This window comes from Triticum urartu, chromosome 1 (assembly GCF_003073215.2).
Source record: "Triticum urartu cultivar G1812 chromosome 1, Tu2.1, whole genome shotgun sequence".
NCBI classification, from domain to species: domain Eukaryota; kingdom Viridiplantae; phylum Streptophyta; class Magnoliopsida; order Poales; family Poaceae; genus Triticum; species Triticum urartu.
Window position 1 is genome coordinate 520,360,026 of NC_053022.1, and position 10,136 is coordinate 520,370,161.

At 46.9% G+C, this 10,136-nt stretch overlaps 2 protein-coding genes across 15 annotated transcripts; one reads left to right on the forward strand and one right to left on the reverse strand.

The window, feature by feature from the left end:
• The first annotated feature begins 251 nt into the window (after positions 1 to 251).
• Positions 252 to 6,532, forward strand: LOC125524876. 14 transcript variants are annotated; one of them, XR_007291048.1, is made up of 11 exons: positions 252 to 822; positions 1,306 to 1,507; positions 1,806 to 1,858; positions 1,975 to 2,294; positions 2,634 to 2,713; positions 2,795 to 2,907; positions 3,298 to 3,398; positions 3,849 to 4,029; positions 4,574 to 4,701; positions 5,267 to 5,437; positions 6,163 to 6,532. XR_007291048.1 is itself a non-coding variant. In XM_048689915.1 (2 exons), exons 1-2 carry the CDS (start codon positions 517 to 519, stop codon positions 1,189 to 1,191), a joined length of 339 nt encoding a protein of 112 aa, XP_048545872.1. In that variant the 5' UTR covers positions 252 to 516; the 3' UTR covers positions 1,192 to 1,299. The 14 variants fall into 14 exon arrangements, 1 of the variants encoding a protein (XP_048545872.1); XR_007291031.1 differs by having other exon boundaries at positions 2,634 to 2,709; XR_007291034.1 differs by having other exon boundaries at positions 1,975 to 2,286; positions 2,375 to 2,709.
• A 708-nt stretch (positions 6,533 to 7,240) lies between these two features.
• Positions 7,241 to 8,065, reverse strand: LOC125537281. Its single transcript, XM_048700579.1, has one exon. The coding sequence runs from the start codon at positions 8,063 to 8,065 to the stop codon at positions 7,241 to 7,243; it is 825 nt and encodes a 274-aa protein (XP_048556536.1).
• Between the last annotated feature and the right edge of the window lie 2,071 nt (positions 8,066 to 10,136).

A 10,136-nucleotide genomic window follows, 5' to 3' on the forward strand; every position in this document is an offset into this window, starting at 1 on the left:
GGGAATCGCGTGGCTCGGCGGTGGCGAGGGATAGGGTTTGGACCCGCAAACGAGTCGCGAAACCGCAGTTATAGCGGTCGGGGCGTGCGGTTTCCGGGCTGCGGCAAAAAATTTTGCGGGCCGGCGAATATGCGGGCTCTGTTCTGACCGAAAAATTGGACCGAGTCCGCATACTCACCGGAATTTTGCGGGTCTGCTTGTTTTACAGGGTGTGCTGGAGTTGCTCTTAGACCCCCCAACCCCAACCCGAACCCGGCCCAGACCCACTCTGTTTCTTCTCCTGCCTCTCCCGATTCCTCTGCACATCGCTGCCGCCCCACCACCGGCCACCGCCGTCTCACCCACCCACCTTCTCTCCCTTGGCCGGAGGATCAGCCCCTCCCCCTTCGCTCCCCCAACCTCGCTTCTCCGCTCCATCCATCCTATCGCCGCAGAGCCGCACCAGCACTCCAACCTACAGGCGATGGCGCCGGCGAGGTCAGATCCGCACCACCACTCCGGCGATGCCGTCGGCGAATGGGGGACACGAACCTCAATCAATGTCTACGGGCACCGGACCGACGGATGTTCGCCGGGCAGCTCTGCGACCTCGCGCTCTCCGGTGATGAATCATCCGCCGCGGCACCGTCGTGCAGCTCGACGCGCACGGCAGAGGGCGGCTCCTCCCCAGCCTTGCCGCCTTCCTCCGCGCGGTTCTGCTCGGGTGACGATGCGGTGCAGCTACGACGAGGACCGCCGACCAGGCGCCTTCAAATCCTCAGCCCCATGAAGCAAGCCCGAGGAGGAGGACAAGTTCCTGGGGTCCTCATCGCCATTGCAGGGGTAAGCACCGCCACCTCCTCGGATCTCTTCTCTTCTCCTGTCCTCTCATCCCTCCAGTTTCGGTTCAGTTCTGTTCCCACGTGTTGGTCTAGAAATTGTAGCATCCGAGCTCGTCCTTGCATTCTTTCCGTGTCCTTCAGTTTGGTGTTGCTCCCAACTTCTTGCAGGAGAACAACACAAACATACCCTCTCTGCTATGCTGCAGGAGAAACATGTTTGCTTTTGCTCCTCCTGTAGCTAGCTACATTGCTGTTACCTGCAACTGCAACCTCCTCATGGACACTTAACTGAACCTCAATCCTTTTGATTGATGCATGTGCCATGTGTGGGTGGCAGGAGAGCAACTTCCTTCTCAACGGGCATCTATAGTTCTGAACAACAACAACAACAACAACAAAATACCAATCTTGTTTGCTGCATATGCAATTACAGTTGAGGATGGAGTTGTCGACTTGTGTTATAAATTGGCTCATAAATTGGCAGGACTTTGGTTGCTCTGCTCTAGGGCCAGCATATTTGCACCATGATTGCTCACCGGGGATCGCCCTCCACCAGGACATCAAAGCCAGCAACATCCCTACTGGACAGATGCTTGGAGTCGTGCGTGTCTGGTTCTGGCCTCGCAAGGCTGGTGGTGGACAATGAGACCCATGTGCCCACTGTCATGGCGGGTACCTAGCACCAGGTATTCGTTCTTTCTCTCTCTCTCTCTCTCGATGCTAGCCTGCATCACAATGCATTTCTTGTTCAAATGTGTATGCATTTTTTTGAGGGAAAGATGTCTTGTTAATTCCTGTAAATTCCTTCCTTCCACACCAGAGAATTGCTGTGTAGCTTATTGTTGAGAAATTTGACTAGTTCTGAACAATAAATAAGTAGCTTACCTTTTCTTGTAATCTAATAAGAAGAGTCGTTATAACTTTTCTGTTCAGAGTGCCTGCAAAACGGGCATTCAACTGATAAATCATATGTGTACACTACAGCTTTGGAGTGCTTTTGCTGGAACAGCAACAAGGGCAGCAGCATCATCCACTGAGTAAGCACTAGCACTAGCAGTACTGAACTTGCTCCTCTCAAAAGGAGTCTCTAAAGCAATCTGACGAATCCATTGTCTGAAGTCTGAACCTTGGTTTTGCTTTTGCTTTTGTGCAGCTGAACACGGTGACTGGGGAGGAGCGTCTGTATGAGATTGTGGACTAGAACACGGAGGTGGAGGGGATTTTGAGATCCTGCTTCCTCCGCCTCCAAATCTTCGGTCGCCCCAGCAAGCAAGCTCCAGGAGATACAGGCTTGGTTTTGCTCCTACTCTAGCTAGCTATATTTCTGTTACCTGAACTTTGCGTTCCTGCCACTCATGGACGCTTAACTGAACCTCAACCTGGACCTGGGCTTTCTCTTTGTTTCATTTTGAATGCATGCATCATGTGTGGGTGGCAGGAGAGCAACTTCCTTCTCAACGGAGGGGTAAGCCAGTTAGTCATTCATGTTCTGAACCAAAAATAAAAACATTTGGAACTTTGCTAAAGAAGTTGATTTATATTCTCCTGGACAGTGATCCTTCTTGATAATTGGGATGGCACTCTAATTTGGACATGCCAGGAAGTTCATACTTCACAAACAACATATCAGTGCATCTTACACACCATCGCTTAGTTTCACTTGCCATGGCTCCCAACTGATTACAGATGTTGATCGTTCACATGAAGTGCTTACTATATTTGTGGGACACGTAGACTTGGGGCCCAGGCACAGACCCAGTATCTCGTCCGCTGGTACCGGTTATTTTGACCTTGTGATCTTGCTTGCCGCAGATCTGATCCATGTCTTCTCCAAGCTGCCGCGTGATCTCAACTTCATTGACCACACCAGCAACATCCGATGGAAGGAGTAGGTGTTTCCTAGGCCTGAACTCCAATTTTTCGTGCGCCGTGGCTTAATGGACACTTATGTCATTGTGAATCTGTGGGTGTAGGTTTCAGAGGGCGAAGCCGGTCATCATCGATCCGGGGCTCTACATGGAGAAGGTGGACGTGCTCTAGATACCACAGTGCCGGAGCGTGCCAACAGGCTTCAAGCTCTTCACCGGTAATAAGGGCATTGCTTTTTTGAGTTTATCCATTGGAACTGCTCTTGTTAAATTGGTAACCCAATTATTTACATGTACTAGGGTAGTAATGTTCTATCTAGGATTTTTTTTCCCATGCATCTGATGACTGTTCACTGTGCATATATACTAGGCTCCTGCAAAATTGTTGTGCCAATTGAAGGAATTTGTTGTAGAAGTTTATTAGTGAATGTGACTGTTCAGGATTTGAAACTGATAGATGTTCATTCATATGTGTGTTATCATGCAACTGAAATTGATTTATTACCATAATAAGATCTTCAAAGTGTTCCTGCGAGCTCCTCAAATTCCTCTCTTTCTGAACTGAAGCTGGGGTTGACCTTTCTTTCTTTCTGATGTGTGCGTGGCAGGAGAGCTAGTTCCTCAATTTCTTGGGGTTCATGTGGAATCGCTCTCTCATGGGTCATGGCGTCGGCCGCCATCATGGCCATTGCGCTAGCAAACGGAGGGGGTAAGCCACTGAGTCACACCACGCCACCACGGACATCTCAACAGATTTGAGTAGTTTTTGATCCTCAATTTAATCTAGTTAAAAACTTCTGAACTTCAAGATTCAAGTTGAGGACAAGTTCCTCAGCTGAACATTTTTGAGCAGTTTCTGTTGCTTGCATACTTCTGAACTCGAGATTGGGTAATGTAACATCGAGCCATGCTAAATTCTACGCCAAGGCGATTGGGATGCCTATTCTCTCTGTATGGATGACCGATGTTGCACTGTTTAGTTTACTTGTGTGTATCTAGTGATGTTTGTTTAGTTTAAACCTTCTGAACTTCAAGATTCAAGTTGAGGACAAGTTCCTTAGCTTCTGAACAATTTTGAGTAGTTTTTGTTGCTTACAAACATACAGTTTGAGATTGTCTAATGTAGTATTTTTTACATCTTGTGTAATTTTTTCATCAGGGGAAGTCGCTTGATTGGCATGACTTAGTTGGCATCATCACCCTACTTGTTATCAAGCATCTGCTTCGTCTACTGTGTTTTCATCTCAAAGGCGCGTGTGGCCGCCGGCCATGTAGGTTCGGCTCAGTCTTGCTGTATTCGTCCAGCTCACCACTGTCACCGATGGCTACAAACATCAAAGGTGAGACCTCTCTCCTTCTTACCCTTTCTCTGGGCACGTGGTCATCGAGGCACGGCTATTTAGGTTTTGGAACAATGATGCCTTGATGGCCATGTATAACATTTGATGGAAAAATGCACTGTGATGCATCTCATTCCACACTGTATCATTGTGTTTAGCTCTATAATTTTGTTTGCTTTGCACATGATACTATACAAGATCTCAACACAGACGTGAGGTCAGTAGGTTTACCATGTAAAGAGACCCAACCAAAGGGAGCTCTCTGGTAGCTACTCAGCTGTGTTGTTGTGGCAGACAACAAAATATTAAAATTACTTTATACAAAGCAAAATAGCGTTAGCAAATGAACTGAGACTGTTTGAGTTGCAGACAACCTTCAAGTTCTCATTATACATTACCAGGATTTTGCCAACGAAAACATGAACGCTTCTTTTGTACCATTAGCAAGGTTTTTTTCAGAGCACATTATGTTAATTATAGCCTGCTGCACAGCATGTTAAAACCAACCATACCGTTCTAAATGACATTTCTTTCTTTGTTATAGGCATGCAAACATCCATGTCCGTCTACGATGGCTCGACGGACTACCTCCAACTGGCCCACTGGCTTGGCTTTCCTCTCAGCGCGATGACAGCCGTTCGGCGGTGGTTGTCGCCCCCTTCCTTGTTTTTTGTGAGTCCCTGGTCTCCTCTCCCTCTACCCCTGCCCTGAGATGGTCTGGCCATTCAGTCGTGTCCGATTGTGGTGCTGGCCAAGCCAATGATTTATGGTTTGGTTGTGTGGTCATGTTGTCTGTGGTTGTGGTATTCTGGGCACCGCAATGTTGTGATCTTGTTTGTTGCGGTTTGATAATCATTTAGGATATTGGCATGCTACTGTCTAGGGTCTAGGGTGTAGACTTGTAGATTTAGTCCGCTGATGTTCCTATGGTTGTTCTCAGTTTGTGTGAAGGCTGACTATGTGTTCGTATGCTTGTCCCTTTGGAGACGCTAATGTATAGGTTTAGTGTAGTTCATACTCATACTCATGATGACACGATGACTTCTAAGTTATGATAGTCCAGAACATAGCTCTTGCTTTTAAATTTGGTTTGGTCAATATTGTCGTAGCTCAAACTACCAAGTGGTGTGTAGTGTTTATCTACCGTGAACAGATGGTCAGGGCCAAGGACCTTTCTCGCTTGTATATTTTGTCAGCATGCGCCTCTCTGATTTGTGTTTGTGTCTGTGTTGATTAGAGAGAGACCTGAGTGCGTTTTTTGGGGATGATAGCTAAAGGTGGAAAAAACCTGGGAAGTTACAGGCTGGGAAGGAAGGAGGTTGATACACGCCACATGTACCAAGCTCTTATCCAGCAGTCCTATGCATGTGTAACCGCGGCAGTGGTGGCCGCCTCGTCCTTGGTTCAGGTGAGTCACCAATTGTGAGTAGATGCATGTGCGATGCTTTGCTCATCCAGTGATTTGGCTGGGTATTCAATTACAAGTATCTTCAGTTACTTGGCAGCGGACTAAGACGATTAGTTTGCAATTTTGTTTGGATAAAGTACAATGATCCTGTCTTGTTACTGTGACGATCTTGTTCTCTAAATTGCTCCTCCATGTGCGAATCTGACTGCACGGTGAATGCTACTCCCTCTGTTCCTAAATATAGGATGTTTTTGCAGTTACGTCTTATATTTAGGAACAGGGGTAGTTTACTTGCTAGTTGTTGGTGTGATGTTGTTACCGTTGACACGTTCAGTTTGCTCTCTGTTAGTAATCATGATCATGGCTTTGGTTTGTGAATGGTTAGGCTATGTTAAACTGGGTGTCATGGTTATATCATCTATGTTCAATGCCAGAATGTGGGAATTGCAACTGTTTGCTTAGGTTTTGCTAAATAATCTTAGATGTCTCAACAGTGCCATTCTGCCCTTGTTTTCATGTTATATAAATGTTTGTCAAATGCTCAATATCAAGAAAATCATTGTGGAGAACCTACTAGATGACAAGGGGAGAACATAGCTCTTGTTTTTCCATATTCTGGTTTGGTCCATATGATGATTGTTTACACTGTTTGTTGAGAGTATTTCCTCTGTCATGCATAGAGTATTCGATTCTTCATATTCTGCCATGTTTGCATGCTCTGCCAGGAAGAAGCTGAAGCAGGCAGCTGTGCTTGATGCAGCAGGACGGCCGCCTCGGCCTCGCATGGCTTGGAGCGACGACGAGCTCCGGTGACCTTCCGAAGGCAATGGCGACTACAATGGGTACGGCTTTGGCGATGGCTTTAACGACACCAACTAGCAGCCCCTGCTCTCCCCTGTTCTGTTATGTCACTTATGCTGTATGTATCCCTGTGAAAAGAAGCTACATATCTCTTCTTCCTATGTTTATTTGTTTGGGATGCATTGAGGTCTTGTATGCCGTAGCAATGATGCTTTGTTGGGTGCTCGTTTTGTATTGGAGTTGTTTGAGACGCAAGGTTGTGTTGATTACACCATTCAAACTTGAGATTCCTCAGCTGTGTTAGTTTGTTGTGTCGTTGATGTTTGCTGGGGAGCATGTTTAATGCTTTCTCCAGCTTTTTCGGTAATGCTTTATCCAGAGTGGTGATGGATTAGGAGTGAAGGAATTCGAAACAGCTTCAATCTGGGCGTGAATTTATTTCATGCATCATGCTTGATTTGCTTGAGTTGGCAATTGCGCAATCATCTCATATTGTGTGTCGTGTCTAGGACTTGTCATTACTACTATATATTTTTCAAAAATGGCAAGAGAAAGATGAAACAACGGCAAAAGGAAAAGGGAAGGAGAAAAGCGAAAGGTTAAAGTGTGTTTTGGAGGTGATAATTTAGTTTGGTCACAGCGACAAGTAAGTCCATTCTATCCAAAATTCTCCCTCCGCTCCTAAATACAAGTTTTCTTTTTAGAGATTTCAACATGAACTACATACGGATGTATATAGATGTAGTTTAGAGTGTAGGTTCACTCATTTTGCTCCGTATGTAGTCTATATTGAAATCACTAAAAAGACTTATATTTAGAAATAGAGGGAGTAGAAAAGCAAAAAAAGAAGAACCTAGTATAAGGACGCCAAACTCTGCATAAATATATTCGATCTCTCTTACAAATTACAATTCCCATTACATAATTGTCCCACTTTCTATTACATCAGCAAACATACTACTACTATCATTTAAAGTACAGCGAGGACCATACATAATCTTCTTAACGTGGTCGCAGCACCAGGTCAATCACTCCGAGCGCGCTCTCCCCAGATTTTATACCAAATTCAGCGCCCAAGCTTTTAGCGACCTTGGAGCTTGGCCATGTTTTTCTGCCACTATCTTCCCATTGCACCAGTAATGTACTAAGCGAAGACCAGTTGACCAAATATTTTGCCTGCTCCAAGGTCAGGTATGATTCTTCGCTTTCCCACTCCAAAATGTACGCATTGCGTACGGGATGGAATCTTAAGGATTCCGGTCCCATTAGTGTAATCTTGGCCATTGCTAGCTGAACTTCATGCTTGGGAGTGTTAACAGGGTCGTAGTTGCTAAGTACATGGATGGCATCTAGCAGTGATTCCCTACCAAGTGGAACACTAACAAGAAGCAGATGGGCATTCTTTTGATCTCCATTGGGCGCAGTGTGTCCCATTAGCTCTTTGTACGATGAACCAAAGGGGAGAGGGAGGAAAGGCTCTGTGAATAAGGCGTCGTACCCTTTTGCCGTGTGCAGGTTGCTGGTAGTGTTGAAGGCGAGAAGATACAAATCGTCATTACAGAGCCATAAGGTCACCTTGTCGTCCCCCCGGCCCTTCAATGTGGGTTTGAGCCACGTCGCCGGTTGAACTGTTTTTTTGTCGTGATACCCCCTCTGCGGAGCCATGAGGTCGCTGACGTCGCCGATTTTCCTGCGGTAGTCCTCTTCGACACTTTCGATCAGCTGCGTGTGGGTGGTACCCAGAAACCCCGTGTGATGTGAACGGACCGCATCGTGCTCCCATGCGATCTCCGCTCCATGCACAGCCCTGACAAATAAGACAATCATTGCCAAGGTGACAAAAATTTTGGGCCATCGGCCGGCAGCCCCTGCGCAAATGGAAGGACGAACCTGTCAGATTCAGGTTAACTGGAAACATGAAAAAAGTACGGTTTTCGTAGATGCCTACTTCTCGTTGCGCCTTCAAATGCTCCTTCTTCCTTGGTGCCGCGTGCACAGTTTACTCCTGGCATACTGAAGGGTGAAGTGCTGCTCACTGCGATTGTTCGTGGGTTAACAGTCTTTAGGCTCACCTTATATATGGATTGCTATTAAAAGAGAACACGCTCTTTCTGCTCAAGAGCCACGGCCTTTGGCGCTCGGGTCTGCATGCCCTTGGCTTTTTCTTTTTTAAAGAAACTTTGTCTACTACTTCCTTTGTATACCTCGTTCATTCACGCGTGATCCGCACACAGAAGTGGTGAATCTTCGGAACGTAACCACACCTCACCCACTAATCTTTCTTGATAAGAGCCAATAATGGTTTTCGAAAATTCCTCCCAAGTTTATTTCATTTTCTTCACTTTTTACAAAGGGCAAACTTAATAGCTTTGTTCTAACAAATGCTCCTTTTACTAATTTTGTGCACTAGCTACTTAGGCCAACTCCAACGCATTTCGTCCGTCCCTGTTCGTGTGGGTCAAAACGGACACAAGTCGCGGCACAACGCAGCGACTCAAAAGAATGGTCGTCTGTTTTCTGTGTCCGCGATCCATTTCAGGCCCAAACTTGGGTACGTTTTGAGTCCGTGGGACACAAAGCTGGCACACTAGGGCGCTCTCTTTGTCCTCCCCTGCCCTGTCTGTCGGTGAAACATACGCCTCCCCCTACACCTCTCCCGCCCGCCGTAGCCGCTGCCACCCATTTCCTGGCCGCTTCCTTGCTGCCCAGGCCTGCCACCCACCAACCCCCAGCATCGACACAATCCCCCCGGCCCCGCACCCGCCCGCCACTTTTTCGGAGGAGTTCTTGCCGGCGCTTGTGGCCTTTTTCGCCGCTGCCGGTACTAGAGAAACCACGGCCGCCGGCGCCGCCCATCGGCACCAACACCGTCTTCCTGGTCGCCAGTCGCCCTCGTCTCCACTTCTACAGGCCTGTTGCCTGTGCGGGGAGGTCGTGGTGCTCTTCTCCGACCGCTTCTCCACCATGACCACAAGGTGTTCGACACTTTGCTCGCAAGGTACCATGGATAGTGGGGGCGAGTACTTTTTCAACAACTTCATTTGTTCATTCGGATGGTTCGTCGTCGGATGATGAGGAGCTTGTGGTTGCTGCATTGGTCGTCAATGACCACATTGCTAGGCAGTGACCGAGGTTCAGGGGATCAATCTTGGGTCATGCTCCAGCGTTGAACCGCAATAGAGAGAGCGGTCATTGCGTGCTCTTCGCCGATTACTTTGAGAGCAACCCCCTCTTCAAACCCCATCTTTTTCGGCACCGCTTCCGAATGGCGAGGCATGTGTTCACTCGTATTCGGGAGGGAGTGATAGCATATGATAATTACTTTAAGTGCAAGGAGAATGCCCTTGGTATGGTTGACTTCTCCTCTTATCGAAAGTGTATGCTTGCATCATGTCTCGCATCAATATACATGTTCTGCAAGGCCGAGGCGGTAGTGTTTGGCCCTGAGTATCTGAGAGAGTCAAGTGCCACAGATACAACCCGGTTGTTGGCGATCAATGCAGATGGAGGCTTTCCAGGAATGCTTGGTAGTATCTACACTCGAGCTCAAATGAGCTCGAGTGAACAGTAAAATCGAAAAACATTTTAAAAATGTTCAAAAAATTCTGATTTTTTTTGTGGTAAACTTTGACAAATGTTCTAACCGCTTGAATAATTTCACCTTCAGATCACGTTCGTGGAAGGCGTGACAAAAAAAACAAAATCGATGCTCTGAAAATGCTACTTTTGAGCTCATTTGATGCTCATTTGACCTCGGGCTGAGAAAGGACTTTCCGAGAACTGTCCATTTGCTTGGCAGGGGTAGTACAAGGGGCATGTGAAAGGTTGCACTGTCATACTAGAAGCAGTGGCTTCACATGATCTTTGAATTTGGCACTCTTTTTTTTGGCATGGCTGG

Coding starts and splice junctions, on each gene's coding strand:
- LOC125524876 (XM_048689915.1), top strand. CDS start 517: ATGGGGGACACGAACCTCAATCAATGTCTACGGGCACCGGACCGACGG. Junction 823..1,158: donor TCCTCATCGCCATTGCAGGG/GTAAGCACCGCC, acceptor TGTGGGTGGCAG/GAGAGCAACTTCCTTCTCAA.
- LOC125537281 (XM_048700579.1), bottom strand. CDS start 8,065: ATGATTGTCTTATTTGTCAGGGCTGTGCATGGAGCGGAGATCGCATGG.